Genomic DNA, 18,868 nt, shown 5'->3' on the forward strand with positions numbered 1-18,868 from the left:
TGTTTTCTATAATGTGAATGATGCAAATGCGCTCGATTCATATACCAAATTAATATGTGCATGCCATGTATTTTTTGCATGAGTTTTACTTAAATACCATTAATTAATATATTTTTTTATAACTTTATAATCATAGTAATCAACATAATATGATGCATAAATCAAATTCGAATAATTTTTTAAAATAAAATTATTAGTTTCTTTACCTCTTATATTTTCCTCTTTTCTCCTGTTAGTTCCGCTCACAAATTTATTTCTCGTAAAATAAAAAGGTACTGAAATAATAGGGCTGAGAAATTCATGTAGTCATTTGAAGCGAGTTGCGAAAGTGCAAAAAGATAAAGTTACTATTACATTAGGAATTATGAAACTTTTACATTAAAAAAAAAGAGGAAATACAAATCTAAAAATTGTGCACATGTTGACTTGAATCTTATAGTATTTGCTTCTTTATATAAGTTGTTCTAATCAATATTTTAAAAGGCGGGAGGGTGAGGCGGGACATTTTACTTGATACAGAGCGAGGCGTAAACTTTGAGGCATGATTTTTAATTTATAAATTAATAATACAACATAATTACAAAAACAAATATAGAAAATACGCAAAATATTTTAAAAAATTAAAAATATTAAAGAAACTCAAAAAAAAATATCTAGCATGCTTTTATAATTATAAATAATGCAATAATATTAAAGCTACTATGAAATATAAATCAACCATAATTTTAAATATTTAATAATTATAATTTTTTAACAATGTTATCAAACTATATATTTTTTACCTCCCTAAAACAAAATATAAATAAAGTTCATCAGTACAAGTATATATACTTTATAATATTACTCCTTCATAAGTAAATATAAATTTACTTTTAAATAGCAAATTAATTAAAGTCCGATAATTTTGAGAAAAATAAAATTAAGACATGAAGATTTAGCAAGTAAAGATATAAATTTTAGCTACATATTTCAGAAAAAGTGTACAAATAATATTCACTCTCACGATATTCACAATTAGTAAATATGCATTATTATAACTCGTTATTTTATATTTCTATAGATTAATAGAACTTTAACCATTTATTTGTTAAAGAATTTTAAGGGTCAATCGTGCTAATTAGGAAATTTGACATATGATTTGCATAAGAACGATCGGGCGAGTCTCAAGCGTTGAGCATTAGGCGTGTTTAGGACGCACGGTCGGGCGCTTGGGGGCCATAAGCATTACGGAACTCAGCTCCACATTTTAGCTTTAAGTATTTTGATAGTGTCCCGCCCCCGGACGAGCTCAAAGGCGAGTCCAAAAAAAGTCTTTCAAAACACTGAGAGGTCGTTTGATAGGGTGTCTAAAAATAAAGCAAAATAAGATGTATTAGTAATGCATGGATTAATAATGCATGGATTAGTAATGCAAGCATTAGTTATGCAGATATTATTTCTTATCTAATGTTTGGTGTTGTGTATTAAAAATTATAACGCATTGCATAATTTTTAAGAAAAATAGATGTTTACAAAAATGCCCTCTATATTCTTTAGCTTTAAGGACTTTAAGGATAATTTTGTCTTTATCCATACCAATGCATGCATTAATAGCCTTGGTATTACTAGTATCATGGTTTTCTATGCATTACTTATATATAGGATAATACCAAGTATGATGTATAACTAATACAATTAAAAAAAAGTACCAGATAAGATATTAGTAATGCACAGAGCTAATGTTTGCATTATTTTTTCTAACACCTCCTACCAAACAATCCCTAAATCTAATTAGCCAAAGATTAATCTAAAAATAATTTAGGAAATAAATTTCTAACATAAAAACATACCACAAATGTTTTTGCTGGTCCGAATGGGTGCCAAGTCCTAAGCTGTTTCAGACTATCAGCTAACTGCAGCAGTGTAGGTCCCACAAGCACAAAGCCTTCCGGTCAGCCGCGTACTCTGTCTGATGACGTGGCAATATGAAATGCTCTAAGTCACGTGACGTTGGGCCCCACTTTGTCGGCTTGTCCCTCTGATGCGACAAGCTTTCGCCTTTTTGGATTCTACTTGGATTATCCATTTACCAATTTCTCGTATCTATCTCTTTCTTTCCCGATATTTTCAGTTTATCACAATCATTTTCTTCTTCCTTTAGCAACCACGATAAAAAAGTACGTACTAAAAGAAAAGGAAAAAGTGTTTTACTTTTATATACTACTGTAATATTCTTTCCACATTTTCGTTTTACTTCTCTAAGATATCCCAATTGATAGAAAACTATAATCTCTCCCTAAAATAATAGTAGTTAATATATATATATATATATATATATATATATATATATATATATATATATATATATATATATATATATATATATATTTTATTCATAATTAACTATACTTTTATATATTTAACTAATTAATATAATTATTTTTGATCGATCGGTCAAATATTTAACTTGCCAAAATTTAAAAGTTGGAGTTCGACTTGTTCTTCATTTGATATTAGGTACTCATGAATAATTCGAACTATACTTTTTATATATATTTATTAAAAAGAAAGTGCTTGCTATAAAGTAGTTATTTTTAAGATTCGAATCTAAAACCTCTAATTAAATATAATTTTTTTTATCCATCCTCAATATGAGCTAAAGGTTGATGGTTGGCTATTTAGGACCTATTTGGTTTGAAAGACTTTTTTTAAATAAAAAAAATTGTATTTAGATAAAACGCCTTATTAAGATAAACAAACAATTTTTTATTTATTTATATTTTTTTGCAAACAGAAACCAATCTATGGTAGCTTTGCATAAATTAACACAATGTCCTCTAACAATATCCTTGTACAATTATACCATAACATTTACTTTTACACTAGAGAAAATACATAAAATGCCCATCAAAATTGTTCGAAAAAATCATTTACACACCTTAACTTTACGGGCGACCTATATCCCCCCTATTCTTGTTTGGGATGAATTTAATATCCCATTGGTAACACATAATCAGTCTTGTGGTGGGATGTATAGTTCACACGCGCCACGTGTCAAAAGCTCATTTATTTTTTCCCCACTTATTTCATTACTTTTCTTTTTAATTCTTTTTTTTCTGTGTTATTTTCATCACCACCTACACCACCATGGAAGTTCCAACACTTTCAGCTTTAAAAAGTAGGGAAAAATTCCTCGTCGAAAAAATGAAGCCGGCAAATTCCAAACTTTTCAGTCAGTTAAAATTCCTCAAGCTTCGACAAAATTTATGTCCAAACAGGCTAGATTACATTATTTATTCAATTTTTTTCAGCGAAATATTACAAGAAATAAATTAGAAAAATAGGATTTTTTAGCTAGTACAAGTGTGTGTGTGCATATATATATGGGTGTGGAAAGTACACATGGTATTGCTATTACTAAAAGGTGGTGGAGAGTATTTCTACTCTGGTAAAGAAAAAGTAGAAGAGAAAAAGAAGAAAAAAGAAAAAAAGTAGAGGGATGGAGGCAGATACAATGGCGGAAAATGGAGATACAATAGTATCTTGGATGAGAAACGGAAAATGGTGACAGGAAGAAGAAAAGGTAGAGAGAGAAAATAAAAAAAAATAAAAAAATAAGAAAAGAAGAAGTAAAAGAAAAAGGGACGCACATGGTAAAAATATATGTCTATTTTTAATCCTTTCCCTCTTACACGTGAGTTTGGGAGAAAGAAACTACTGCCTTTGCCACGTCACCATTTAGGGTGATATTAAATTCACCTCAAATAAAAATAAGGGGGACATAGGTTGCCCGTAAAGTTAAAATGTGTAAATGATTTTTCCGGACAAGTTTGATGGGTAACTTGTGTATTTTCTCTTTACACTATCTAGAGTCAAGGCCTTGTACACTTATTATACGTAAAGGAATTTTTAACAATCAAAAATTGCAAATTGTTAGAAAAAGAGTTTTTGAGAAACCGTTTTCAACCAAAAATATTTTTTTCACAAAAAACAGTTTCCTTCAGTACATCGTAGGATTTAAAGAAGTTTATTATTCAGAGTGAATTATTTTCACGTAAGGTAATAAAAGAACTCATTTTTATTACTCGCTGCTTATACAAAGGAAAAAATCCGTAGTAATCCAGAATAGGTTAAAGTTAGTAATAAAAGTTGATTTTAAGCCATATTTTGTACTGTATAATGAGATCTTTTTCGGAAATAGAATACAATCATTGATCGTTTTGCTCCTTTTAGATCCAACATTTCTGTGGAAATGTATTTCTACCGTTTGTTTTTGTGTTAGCATACAATATCCCCAAGGTGTGATATAGACAACAATAAAGTCAGAAATTTTCTTAATGGTGTTTAAACTAAATAGAAATATCCAGCAAAAAATATTCAACATATTATATATATATCTAAAATCTAATATCTTACTTATATACACAGTTTAATTTTTCATAATATTTCGATTAAGGATGATTAATTAACCACCTTTGGCGAAAGGTGGCTTCACCCTTGGATATAGATAGTCTACTTTAATACAAGTATTAGTGGATACTTTCACGGTTCGAATCAGTGACCGTGAAAAAAGCCATCTATTGCTTACATTAGAATAGACTGTCTGCATCACATCCCTAATGATATGCTTTCCCCGGATTCTACATAAATACGGAATAATTTGTGCACCAAATTATACTTTTTTATTTTTATGTTAGTATTATCTTTTGATCATCACCTTAAAGCTACTGCCACAATTCACCTATATACATTGTACTTAATTATTTTTTTGTCCCTCCATAGGCCCACTAATATTATGTTCGTTTGTCTACTTTGTTCAATTTCCTCATAAAATACGAAATTATCTAAATGGTGGTCCCAAAATGGATGCTCGATCCCTGAAATTTTGGACTTCTAGGATTATAGATATATAGTAGTATCCTGATAGTATCATATTCCTATTTCCTTTTAACAAATTAAGGAAATAATAATAATAATAATAATAATAATAATAATAATAGTAATAATAATAAAAAGGTATATGTTGGTTGTCTTGTAAATATTAGACAGGTTAGAGAAAGAAAAGAGATGGCAAAAGTATGGAGAAGCAAAAATATTATAGCAGTAGTCTATGCTTTTGCCTCGTAAAAAGACACTAACCATCGTTTTTCATGCTAAAGCTGACACCTAAGCTTGATTAAGATTTTCTAAATCTATGTTTGTCTCACTAATGACAAAGGCTTAATTAAGATTCTTAATTAGGCGATTAAAAAGTCATCTAAATTTTCTTCATTAGTCTTCATCATGACTATGACACTTTTGTCTCTCTTTTCCTTATATTCCCTTTATCTCTCTTTCTTTTCTTTTCTTTTCTTTTGCTTTTCATGCTTAAAGAGTCTTTAAACTTAATTGCTTAATTTAAGTTAAGTCATCTACATTTTGCATAATAAATTTGGCGAGGGATACATATGTCTCCCCTAGTAATCACATATTAATTACACAAACTTGTGCTAAGTCTAATTTGGCCATTTAATTAAGGTCAAATGTCTCTTCGAGTCCATTAAGCTTGTTTAATATATGAGAATTTATTTTATATATAGTAGGTGGGGACTAAGCATAAAATTATATAGAACCCATAATTATGAACTAGAAGGCCTTCTTGAGTCTCACGATCCATCACTGTAAAAATTCATCTGAATATTTGCACATAATCAATGAATACATATAAGAGTTCTATGATAGGAGTTCGGACTGGATCACTCGTCACAAGCCCTACAATATATGAGAGTTTTACAAAGTTATAATAATAGTAAGGTGATTTTTTACTAGGTTTTTCTTTATTCAATTCTCTCTAGTGAAGATAAATATATAATTTAAATTTAATGGATTCAAGTTTTGAGTTCTTTGAAATGCCATTATAACTTAATATTTACAATACATTTAAAATGTTTCTTATATATATATTTATGACATTAGTAAAAAATGGCTAGTTTAATTAAACCTATATTTAAGTTAAATTATAAGTCTTCCTTTATATGCAAGGAATTCCAACACTCTAAATTTTCTAAATGAAGTTGGTTCAATGACAGTCAATAGGTTGGACCTCTAGTACAAAGAGACTAAAGAAGAATCTATTTTAAGATTCATACTTGATGTAAAGGTTGAAAATGGAATTAAGTAAGGTCACTTGAAAAATCGATATAGTCTTGTAATATAAGTTGTATAATTAATTATACCTAATAAAGTTAATTAAGTGCTTTTATTCAAGAATAATCATAGGTCAAATCAACATTGGCAGACATTAATGGTCCTTCAAAAATGATTCTTTGTTATCCTAACGAAAATTTATATAATTAATCAACCATGTAAAGCGCTTAATTTACCTCACGCATGATAATTGTCGGACAAAAGGTATTAATATAATTCACCACAAAATTCTGTCAAATATAATAATATCAATTATGAGCATGTTTTCTTAAGACAATGCCAGGAATTACAGAGCTTTCTAACTCATTTGTCCCTCCAAATGGTCATACCATTTTTCTTCTGCATTTAAATTATTATCTATTTTTAGCGCAAAAATAGTATATGCGTTTTAAAATACTAAAAAGAAAAAGAAAAAGAAAAAGAAAGAGAGTTGAAAATCTAATTATCGTTCACTGTATAACAATTTTATATTATTGTTCACCCGTATATCAATCACTGTATTCAGGGGCGGATTCAGTTCAATAGCTAAGGGTTCCCGTGAACTCAGTAACTTTTGTCTAGAACCTATATTTGTATTGAAAAATTCATTAAATGTATAAGAATATTTAACTTGGAACCCAGTCCGTTCATCCAGTTTGTATTGTATATTAACTTAGATATTTGTAGGAACTCATAAACCTAATATCTTGAATCCGTCCCTGACTATATTAAAGTTACATTACTAGTCCTTGGCCTAAATACAAAACAAGAAACAAGAAAAATTACTTCATACTCCACACAATAACAAATAACTTTTGCAAAAATGTCCCTTCGGTCATTTCATCTTAGCTGTCCTACTTTGCATGCATGAGAACTGAGAATGATATGCACGAGAATTATTATTTGAAAGTACAATCATTTTAATGTTGTAAAACTAATTTCCCTTTTTATTTAGTGTATTACACATATTTATATTGTTTCTGATTTATTACAGTAAGATTGATTTAAATGATACATCCTGTTAATGTTATAATATTTCAAACTGCCCTGTTGTGGTATTATTTATTGGATCTTACACTCATAAAATATTGTGAGGAGATCAAAATCATTATTTGTACACTTTCTATGATATAAATTTGAATTAATTGAGCACTTTTTATTAGGTAAATTCGAACTAATCAAGCAAGTGCATTCTGAATTTCGGAAACTTAATGGTTAAAATAGAAAATTAAATTGTCCTTTGGTTTGAAGACAAATTATGCTGGAATTTGTTATTCTATGATTAATTATGCTGAAATTAGTTAACATGATATTATTTCTTATTGATTGTTTGGTATGTTATATTAATCTTACAAATATCAATTTTACTGCTTTATCATGGTATTATTACTCTACCCTGTAACATGTATAAATTGTCCCGATACTATCTTTGATCATAAATAACCTATTCTAAAATTAATAACCAAATAAGAAATAAAATAATACCACATTTTTATTCCAGATTATATTTTGCTTATTCTGTCATACAAAACGACATGCAAAAAGCATTATCTCTTCCTTCAAACCGCTTGTGTTTTTTAAGATAAGAAATGTAGTACTCCCTCCGGTCTATTTTAAATGATTTTTTTTGGCCTTTTTCTTGTGGTTCATTATATTTAATTTTTTAAAAATATCAAAAAAAAATTTACTTATTCTTTTCAAAGTTACTTTTGTAGTAAAGAGTCTAGGATTAGTTTGTTATATTTTTATGAGCAAATTAAAGTTAATATGATCAATTATATAGTTAATTAATACTAAAAGATTAATTTCTTAATATGTGTGAAAAAAGCCAAAAAAATCACTTAAATTACCGCAAGGAGTATACAACACTATACTTTCTAAAGATATTTTAGAACCACCAAAGGATGTGGTGTAGGTCTCGGGTTTGAGCTCTGGGTATGGAAAAATCTTTGGTAGGAAACGCTTCCTCCCGAATGGGGTCCTACGCGGCGCGAATCCGGATATAGTCGAGCTCGAATGCGGATACCAAAAACAAACAAAATAAAGACATTTTAGACATTTACGAAACTCGAGAAGAAAAAAATGATTCCCATACTAATGGAGTATTTTGTTTCCAACATTTGGACAAAAAAAGCAAAGGGGACAACCCAAAAACACTTTCAAGTAGTAATATCAAAAGCATAGCACAATACAATTACAAACCAAACCAAAAACCAAAAATCATGAGCTCGAGAAATTGAAATGAATGCAATTAAAGAAACTTGAGGAAGAAGAATTTTGACAGTGCTTGTTGCACTAGCAGACATATGGGTCCCATAATCATCACTAGCTCCACCATAGACCCACCCCCACCACACCCCTCCTTAATAAACCACAATACATTCTCTTCTTTATTCTTTCAAATCCATTTTCTTGAAATCTTACTCACAAAATCTTGAAACCCCTTTTGAATGGAACCAACTCTTGGTTTACTTGACACTGGTGAAAAAGGTTGTTCAAATATGGCTAAAGTGGAACAAGATTACAATATGGACATGTGTTCTGAGGAGGAAACAGAGCTTGAGTTGGGGTTAGGACTTAGTCTTAACAGTGGGGGTGGTGGGGGTAGTGGGGTGGTGGCAAAAGCTAAGAAATCAGCATGGGGTGAATATGGTAGAATTTTAACTGCTAAAGATTTTCCTAATGGATTTTCAGCTGCAGGAAGATCCATTATTAATAATGGTGGTGTTTCTTCTGGTACTAAAAGAGCTGCTGATTTTGTTGGTTCGAATACTGATGTTGGATCTCCTCCTACTGGTTCCAGGTTAGAATTTCTTAATTTTTCCTAAAAATGAAATTCTTTCTTTTAGTGAAACTTCATGTTTATCCATGAGTTTATGTTTAGTTTACTCAAAAAATTGTGTATCTCAAAAAGGACTCAATGATTTTGGTTCTTATGTGAAGTTTCATTTTTGTTTGGGAAAACTACACTGTGTATAGCGCGCTCCCAAAAATAATAGCCGATGTATAAGTAATATATATATTTATATTAATGTATAATATTCATGTCTTTTACATAATTATTATATAGTTGTTGTATATTTGGCTATGCTCCCAAAAATAATTAGCTGATAAAATGTATATTCTGTGTATTAATGTATAATATACATGTTTTATGCATAATTAGTATATTTTTTTTTGTATATTTGGCTAGCCGATGTAATTATTTTTGACTGACCAGCCATATGTGTATGTCCTTTGTTTCTAGTATTTTTGTCCTTTGAGTATGTAGTCCTTTGAATTTAGTTTTGCTTTTATCTTTGGTTGGTTCATAAAGCAGAGTTCTTTCCTTTAATATTAAAATTTTTACATTAATTTCATGTTTATCCAGGAAGTTATGTTTTTAATTTACTGAATTAAGTGTTTCTCTTGAAGGGTGTTAATTATCTTGGTTCTTATGTCAAGTATTAGTATTTATTTTGTTTCTAGAATTTCGTTATTGAGTATATATTCCTTGAATATGTTTAGTATATATTTTAAGAAGCTAGCAGGGCATGTATCACTTTGTTCATCTCATTACCTTTAAATATAAAATCTGCCAAAATTTGTTTTTGGTTGCCCTGTCATTATGATAATCTATCATTATATTCCCTCCCATATAGTGAACCTTCTTTTAGGCCCATATTAGAAAAAAATAAGTATTTCATTCATTTTGCAATTATTCACATGGCCCCCTTCTTCCTCTGGGGTTGCCCACATCTGGCTTTTACTTTCTGCTCTTTGGTACAGAATATTATCCTTTTCTGTTTTTAATTAGATTTGGTAAGAGGTAGGGAATTCCAGAAATGGATAAGTTATGGCTAATTAGGTAAAAATAAATTTATTTTTTCATTCTTTGAAGGGGGAGCCTTAGATACAATAAAGTTAGTTTCCATGTGACCTATAGGTCACGGGTTCGAGTCGTGGAATTAGCTACTGATGCTTGCATTAGGGTAAGTTGTCTGCACCACACCCCCTGTGCTGCTGCCCTTTGCCGGACCACGTGTGAACGCAAGATGCTTTGTGCACCTGACTGCCCTTATTTTATTGTTTCATGCTTTTGACTTGTTTATTTTAGCTAGAACAATTACAAAGTTCATGAATTTTGGCTTCTTGATATGGATATAGTATAACCAATTCATTTATTTTGATTTCTGAAAGCAGTCAGGTTGTGGGATGGCCACCCATAAGGGCTTACAGAATGAATAGCTTGGTTAATCAATCAAAGGTTCTAAATGCTGAAGAAGACAAGGGAGTTGGCGGGAATGATAAGAAGGAGCATTCAAAGAAGAAAATCAACCATGGAAATGCCAAGGACGACGCGACTTCTATCAAAGAAAAAGGGCATCTTGGTTTTGTAAAGGTGAATATGGATGGTTTGCCTATTGGAAGAAAGGTGGATTTGAATGCTCACACTTGCTACGAATCGCTAGCCGAAACCTTAGAGGATATGTTCTGCAAATCAACTAAAAGTATGGATTCTATTTCATAGTTCACGCTCTTGTTGTTACTTAAATTGGCTCTCTAACATCGCGTGGTATTTGTTTATAGAAACTGCGAACCTATTTTACGTACTAGATTACACGAGTCGATTGTATGTTTGTGATGATATTATTGTGAAGTGGCTGTTGATGTTCTGTTGATTTATGTTCTGTAAAATAGGTGGTGAAAAGGAACAAGGGACAAAGTCTTTTAAGCTCTTGAATGGATCATCTGAATTTGTGCTCACATATGAGGATAAAGAAGGAGACTGGATGCTCGTTGGAGATGTTCCATGGGAGTAAGTAAATTCACTTTAGTATTCCATACAGTTGTAAAAAGCATGGATATATTAGTAAAGCCTAATACCCGGTAACTGTGCTGGTGAGAGGTATCAAGTACCCCGTGAAATAGTAGATGTGCACCCAAGTTGGTCCGAACACCACCTTCGTTTAAAAAGAAAACTAGCAAAGCCTAAGTCTTCATTACCCAAAAAAAGCATGGATATATTAGCAAGCCTAAAGTATTGATGATCTCAAGTATATTATGATTTGCTTTTTGGTGGACGTAGATGGGAGTTTTGGAGCAACGATAAAGTTGTTTTCGTGTGGCCTATAGGTCACAGGTTCGAATCTTGGAAGCATCCACTAATGCTTGCATTAGGGTAGGCTTCTAGGAGGTGCGGCACTTGTCGGAATCTACGTGAATATTGTATGTTTTGTGCACTAGGTTGTCCTTTCTTTTGGTGGACCTAATACATGAAAGCAAATGATCACCCCTTCATCTTTCATCAACCATCCCACATTCCCACCCTAGAAGAAGAGAGTATAGGAATGAAAATGAATAAAAAGACAATAAGCAGTAGTATGAGAATGAATGAAAGTATATTATCTGAAAATGCAACTAGTTTTTGCTATTCTAGATCTTATATGTTCTAATATCTTCATGTCTTATAGGATGTTTGTCAGCACTGTGAAAAGGCTAAGAATTATGAGGACTTCTGAGGCTAATGGACTTGGTATGTATATAGGCATTTGGCAAAAGAACATAATTTCCAATTAATGAAATTTTGCCTCTACTTTTTGTCATTTTGTTTCCTTAGCTCTAATACTAATTACTGGTTTATTTTCAGCTCCAAGAATTCCTCAGAAGCAGGAGAGACAAAAAGGGAAACCAATCTAATTTGCTTTGGTTCAAGGAAAATGCATGAAATCACAGTTTGGAAGGGAAAAAAAAAGTAAAACAGAAATAGGGAAGTGTTAAAAGTCAATGGATTTTGTTACTTTTTCGTGGTTGCATTTTTTGTTTTGCACCATTTTTCTCTTCAATTTTTTCTTTTTTTGGTTGTGTTTAGGTCTCAACCCCCTCATATAGTTGATACACCAATGTTTTGCCCAAACCTACTTTTTCTCATAATGTAAATATGGGAATGCTATTTTTCTCTTTTGTGTGTTTGTGTTTGTTGCAAGAAATTCTATTTATTTATTTATTTATTTTAATGTTGATCATTCTCTTATCATATGGTGGAAAAGATATTTTATCTAGAAAATTCAAGTAGCGTTAAAAAAAGGAAATATTTTGCCAATTGTGATGTTTGGAATCTTGGTGTCTAAGCATTTTATTGAGTGGAAATTATTGTATAGTTTGTCGTAGAAGTGGTTAAAACGATTCAAAGAAGAAGATAAGAAAATAGTATAACGCAGAATATATCTCCAAATTCACTTTTTTGTGGATTGAGAAATTGTCTCTATATATCTCAAGCCTTTTTTTGTTCCTCGTTAATTTTATATACCATCGGACCTTTTTATAGCAATATTTTTATATAACAGTCATTCCATAAAAAATAAGTTTTTTTGAAATCAATTTCTATATTATGTTTGGGGGCGGAGGTAGAAGCCGAGCTACGCGTTCGGCCAGTGGCATATCTAGGGGGGGAGGGGGGGAGAGGGTTCCTTGGGGCACATGAACCAATGTCCCCCTAAATCATGTATAATAATACTATTTTTTTTAAAAATATTTAAATATATGTATGTTCACCCATGCTCAAAGTATTATATGATAGTGATGGTTATTGAGTACCGCTCTAGGTGAGGTTGTGAGTTTAAATCTTATGTCAATCCTGTTTTTTTTCCTTTTTTTTTCTAGAAGTTGATGCCCACGGGAGATGGACATGTTTGGTGTTATTTTTTGCGTATTAATTAAGTAGTTTTATTTTATTTCTTTCTTTGTTTGGTTTATTCTTTCAAAATTTTCACACATTGAAATTGATATTCTTCTTTTATCACTGTAAAATCTTATATGATTAAACAAAATATATATATTAAAATTAGTAGCAGTGTATGATGTAGCATATAGTCAATGGGTTCAACCGATCTCAATATTTTCAACATGAAAAATAGATATAGATGTAAGAAAATTACTAATTTTTAAAAATAATAATTTTGAACTTATAATTCCAAAAGTGCAATGGGTACGCAATCGTAAGAACTAAAGGTTGAACCCATAAAATTTATATTCTGGATACACCTCTTCTTAATAGTGCACTCATCCTGCCAAAACCCAGTAACTTTTGTTCAAACATTACATTTATATTAAAATTTTCATTATTTATATAAAAATATTATATTTAGAACTCAGTCATTAGTATTTGAAGTCAGTGTTTTGAAATTCAGAACCCATAAGGTTTAAATCTTGATTTCATCTCTAATTACGTTATAAAATATGTTTTATAGCAGCACTTCATTATAACAACCAAAAAATATCGGAACAAATAATACTATCAAGAAGAAGTTTGATTGTACTAGTCTTATTGTTTTCATCTATAAAAGATGGTTGTTTCCCCGATACACGTATGCTTCTTAAGTCTAATCACTTTACCTTAATTTGGATAAGGCAAGAAACTCAAAAGAAAAAGAACTATGTGCGACATTATATTCTTATGTAAGTCATAATTCCGATTATGACTAATGTTAGTCATTCTAAACATAATTATTGTTCCTTTTTCTTTTTCGTTGATCAAATGCCAACTGTATCCCAATACTCCTCGTGGAGTCCGTGAGAGACAAAATAAATGCAGTAAAAATTCACTTGTACTTAATATTTAACTATGTATTATTTTCTCTATCTCAAATTATTTATTGTATTTCTTTTTTATATATATGAAATTTTAGATTATTTTATCCTTATTTATGTCTTAAGATATAATTTTTCTTCATTGAATATGTACTCTATTAATGTGTTATCTCCTTCTTCAAGAACAATTATTATTAAGGGTAAAATAAAAAAAAATATATTAATTTTCTCTTGAACTTCTAAAATATCAAATAACTGAGACGACTATTTTTAGAAATTACGATAAATAATTTGAGACCGACAATGTAAAAATATAATATTATTTTTTGGAGGTCTCCTCCCTTTCAACCTTTTTTAAAAAAAGATTATTCAGGAAATGAGTCGTTCCTTTGTGTAATGAACCTTTTAAATTTATGTCTAATTAAGTCACTTTAGTCGGAAAAGACACTTAATACTCTCGCGGTTGAAACGGAAACGCGCCTTGATCTTTGCAAAACACATCAAATTGAATAAAAACCCAACGTTAACAACCAGCATAAAGTTATTTTCCCCTCTCCTTTTTATTTTTCATGTTTCTTTTTCTTTTGGGGTAAGGGTTCTTTGGAGTTTGGAGCACGCAAAAAATTACTGGCACTTTATGTTCACACACACTACCAAAATATATTACTAATGATAAATTGAGGAGGAATATACCAATTTAGTCATGATTAAGTAATACAAAGATATATATATATATATAAAACAATTGACATGCTTTATTTAATTTGAATTCAAACACGAATGTGAATTAATAAGAACAGGTGTTATCCAGGATTATATGATGAGATGCATAAGATCTCTCTACCCTTTAATCAGATGTTAGATCCCGGGGAATAAAAAAATCATGGTGGTGAGCATTTACCCACACAGATGACTCTTACAATGCGGAAATTCAAATTAGTTGGGCCCCAAATTAAATACTACCAAATAGGGAGTTGGAAAAATAGCTACAGTTTCAAAAGTAATCGAAATTTAGTCATTTTTCACGTCAAGATAAAATCTGAACAAATTCAAAAAATTTAATGAGCCTCCAGCATATTAATATGCTGAAATTTTATAATGTGCTGGAGTTCCATAATAATATGCTGGAATAGGAGTTTCATTATCCCGCATATTATGCTGGAAATTTTCTGCTGGCGTTCCAACATAATATGTTGGAACTTTATATACAGGAGCTTCATAATTCAGTACATTATGCTAGAGTTTTTTATGTTTTAGCAAAACAGTGATTTTTTTTTTTGCAAACGCTAGCTATTAAACTGGCTAACTCGTTCTATTTTTACCACAAAAAAAAAAAAAAAAGAATTGGGTGGGTGGGGAGTGGCGAAGAGTGTTTATAACATAAAGTTGTATAACCTTCATGCGCCATCCATTGTGCTTCCTCTTTTTCCCAACAATAGGAACCCTACACAATGATGAAGCTATCTGAGTTCAGATCTCAATCACCAACTATTGTGTTTGTGTGTCACTTCCAAATCTGAAAAAGATCATGAAAGTTACCTTCTATTGTAACACTTTTTGGTACCCAAAAAAAAGAAACTATTAGGTATTCATAACTATTTTTAAAAAAAAAACTTGTATGGGGCAAAAGTTCGGACTTATAACCAGGTGTACCAACAGAGATGTGAGACGTGCGAGTCCAGCCTGGTACTCGTAGCCTATGGCCTCGACTGATAGATCCGATAACCGATTCCTCCAAGTGACAGTGCCATTTTGAAGTGGTTTGGCCCCGAGGCGACCTATCATCGAACTTCATGCTGAACCAGAGATGCCTTTTGCACATTCCTTTTTGCACTGTTGAATGGTCTTATCATGAAAAAGGCTCGTGCTAGTCTTATATAGTTAGCTTCTCAATGAAACTAAGACCCCATGCCCATTACAACACAAGCACCCTATCTCTCTCTATCCATCTCTATATGTATGATCTTTGAAAGAAAGAATTTTGATAAATATGAAAAGTGTATGATTCTATTGGGTTGATATCTTAAACATCGTCTTGTTGATTTATTGTATTTTTCGTCTTAAACTATGTACGATTCACACAATTCAAACTAGCTCACGAAGGTTTCGGATCATTTTTGATTCACTTGCCTTTAACCCCTTTTTCTTTATCAAAACTACAGTAAAAACGTGCAAGCGATTTTTCAGGTAAACATAACTATATACCTACCGTACATGCAAAAATCTGTAGATATGTGTGTGTGTGAGATTTTGCAACTAATTAACTTGTAATGATTTAGTATATTTCAGTATCTTCATTCTATAGTTTAGTTTGGTACTTTATAATGCCTCATGTATTACATTGATTTCGATCTTTTGTGATGTAATGTGCACAACTTAAACGAATGAATGAAAGTGCTCACTTTCTAACAAGTTAAATGCATAGGTCCAGGAGTTCACAATTCAAACATGTTATCAGAATAAGAATAAGCAGAAGTCATGAAGTCGAATCTCATGCCATCGACAAAATATTTTCATGTGGTTAGGGCAAACAAAGAGTACATGAGAGATTATATTGAAACATGAAACTTTTAGGTGAGACGACTCACACAATTCAGCACGTCTACATGCTAGCCGTGTGGTAAACTTGGTGCATTCACATAAGACAATAGCCAATCGAATGTAATGAAGAAACGCCGCTACTCTTTGAACCAAGTCTTTCTGATAAGGCATAAGCTAAATCAAGTGGCTCGTGAGTGACCAGCCAACGATTCCTGTCTTTTCACTTTCCACGAGTAAATAAATGTAACTATAGTTAAGAGAACGAGAGAAACCTAAATTTTGCCAATCTTACTTCATTGAAACACAAAGTCCTCAGGCATACGAACAACACACAATGCATTCAAGCTGAAGTGCGGCTTAACATGAATGATCAAGCACGTTAAAGCAAAAATTCTCGGGGATCAGTAATGTGACCACTTAATCCTGATGCTGCAGCTGTATATGGAGATGCAAGATAAATTTGACCTTCCTTATGACCCATTCGTCCAGGGAAATTTCTGTTTGCGGTTGAGACACAGACCTGCAAATCAAAATGCTCGTTGGGTCAAGTTGTTGCGAGTTGCAATATAGTGATGACCTTTCATCTCATTGTTAATAAGTAATTAACTTGAAGAACTAGCCATAAGACGAATGAGCTAATCTTGTAAGGACAAATCAATCAACTACGTTTTAATCCTGAATTGGTTGAAAAGACTTCTGATCTACAATGCAAAGATCACGTTATTGACCCAGGCAAGACTATAATTTTAATTACAATATCAAGTATGCTGAAATGGTATGACAAACATGTACAACTAGACTCCATTGAATAAGGCATTATGCTTTAAGGTAAACTGCAATTCGACTGTGTAAACATCGTGGCTCACATTCATTCAGGATGGAAATATTGAAGAATATTAGATCTTCAGCATTGACCTATGACTACTATCAACTTGTTTCTATCATAATTATGAAACTTGCCTGAGGTTCATTCAAGCGCGCATGAGTGTCGAGCACCACAGCTAGGACTTGCTGGTTTATCACAGCCGGCATCCTCAAAAATCTGTGAACAAGTTTTGCCACCAGATTCTGGAACGGGGAGAGTATATAAATCCATCCAGACCTGAAACGTTGCAAACTTTTGCATCATATGGTATGACACCATAACATTCACGTCGAATAATATGTAAGAGTAAGAACCTCCCGAGTAGAAGGGACAAGGAATGTTGGAGCTTTGACCTTCTTTCCCTGCTATGATGCAAAACTCCGCCAACACAGATGCAACTGGCATTTTCCCTAAAAAGAAGATCACGTCCCAAACTACCACCTAAAAGCATCAATTAAGCACAAAATGCTTATTCAACAATAACACAAAGGAATATGATCTAGGCGGAAAAGTACGAGATACGCCTTGTGCATCAACAGCAAGTCAGGCATCAATATGCATCCCAGAGGATTGAGTTAAACAGGCTGTTAAATTATTACAGAAGACAAATGACTACAGAATAAATATCTAAGCTCACATTTGACAAAGAATAGTCAAACCTCTGCATAGCAAAATTCTGATAAAGAAATATCATCTTACTGATGCTAGAAAAACTTTGGCGGCAGCCATGAAGTCCTCTGTTTTCCCACCAGTACAAGATCCAATATATACTCCATCAATTTTAATATCTTTGCATTCTCGTGCCAAAGCACGATTACCAGGAGAATGCAGCTGAAGAGTACATAAAAGAAGATTAGGGTATCTCAAGCTGAGTTAAATAAGTGCATGGACTCTTCTTAATCTAGAACAAAGAAGTGTATGTATGAACATCAGAAAAACAACATTCTCTCTCATGTGCTATTATAAGAAAAGAAAGTCAACGAGAAGATCTAGTTTTTGGAAACTGATCTTGCAGGAAAGGCTAAGAATATAAGTCCCATAAGTTTCCTATTGATTCCTCACGTAGGTTAGGAATGATGTTGTTCAACAACTATTTAAATACGTATCCTTTTCCAAACAATACACACTAAATAGGCACAGTCAATTGAGGGCCCTTAAATCAACAACAATAATAATATATAGTTGAACAAATAGAGAAAATATCCAATGGGAAATTCATATTAAACGCAACGAAAAATCATTCTACAAGAGGTTCCATCAAACCCTAGATAAAAGAGTTTAGCTACTCATAATTGGTTGCATAACTACAATATTAGAATTCATAACCAATAATCGAAAAAGGAAGAAGAAAGATAAAAACTCATTTCCGAATCTTCCGCCTTGCTCCTTGCTTGTTCTTGCCTTCAAAGATATTGTGTAAGCCTTAAAAAGTCATTCTTTGATGTATTTATATCATTTAGGGTTTGTAAGGGCGGAACTAATCAATCCAAACTCGAATTGGAAAAACTGAAATCCGCGTCAATGCTCGCATGTCGCGCGCCCATAGATGCGGACTCAGCTTCTGAAATTCTTCCATTTCGCGAAGCGATCCATGCCTTTGCTTCACTTCACTATTTTGTGAATGCACTTGTAACCTTTTCTGCATCTATTTTCTTGCCATGCGCGAGAATAGACAAGCTCCCAATTTTTCCATCTTTCTCTTTTTTTGCAACAAATTGACATTTTTTGATCACTTATCATCCAAACTTA

The 18,868-nt window shown here is 31.8% G+C and overlaps 1 protein-coding gene and 1 long non-coding RNA gene across 4 annotated transcripts; one reads left to right on the forward strand and one right to left on the reverse strand.

Moving 5' to 3' along the window:
* The first annotated feature begins 8,552 nt into the window (after window positions 1-8,552).
* LOC104230028 (auxin-responsive protein IAA13) lies at window positions 8,553-12,084 on the forward strand. The gene is made up of 5 exons (XM_009782762.2): window positions 8,553-8,947; window positions 10,327-10,634; window positions 10,825-10,942; window positions 11,598-11,659; window positions 11,774-12,084. The coding sequence occupies exons 1-5, from the start codon at window positions 8,595-8,597 to the stop codon at window positions 11,821-11,823; spliced, it is 891 nt and encodes a 296-aa protein (XP_009781064.1). The 5' UTR covers window positions 8,553-8,594; the 3' UTR covers window positions 11,824-12,084.
* A 4,063-nt stretch (window positions 12,085-16,147) lies between these two features.
* On the reverse strand, window positions 16,148-18,097 carry LOC104230026 (uncharacterized). 3 transcript variants are annotated; one of them, XR_011402676.1, is made up of 4 exons: window positions 17,819-18,097; window positions 17,473-17,560; window positions 17,215-17,356; window positions 16,148-16,774 (listed from the first exon to the last, which is right to left on the reverse strand). It is a non-coding gene; the product is annotated as an uncharacterized lncRNA (long non-coding RNA). The 3 variants fall into 3 exon arrangements; XR_011402675.1 differs by having other exon boundaries at window positions 17,434-17,560; XR_711790.2 differs by having other exon boundaries at window positions 17,215-17,560.
* Window positions 18,098-18,868: the final 771 nt, after the last annotated feature.

This window comes from Nicotiana sylvestris, chromosome 1, assembly GCF_000393655.2.
Source record: "Nicotiana sylvestris chromosome 1, ASM39365v2, whole genome shotgun sequence".
NCBI classification, from domain to species: Eukaryota; Viridiplantae; Streptophyta; class Magnoliopsida; order Solanales; family Solanaceae; genus Nicotiana; species Nicotiana sylvestris.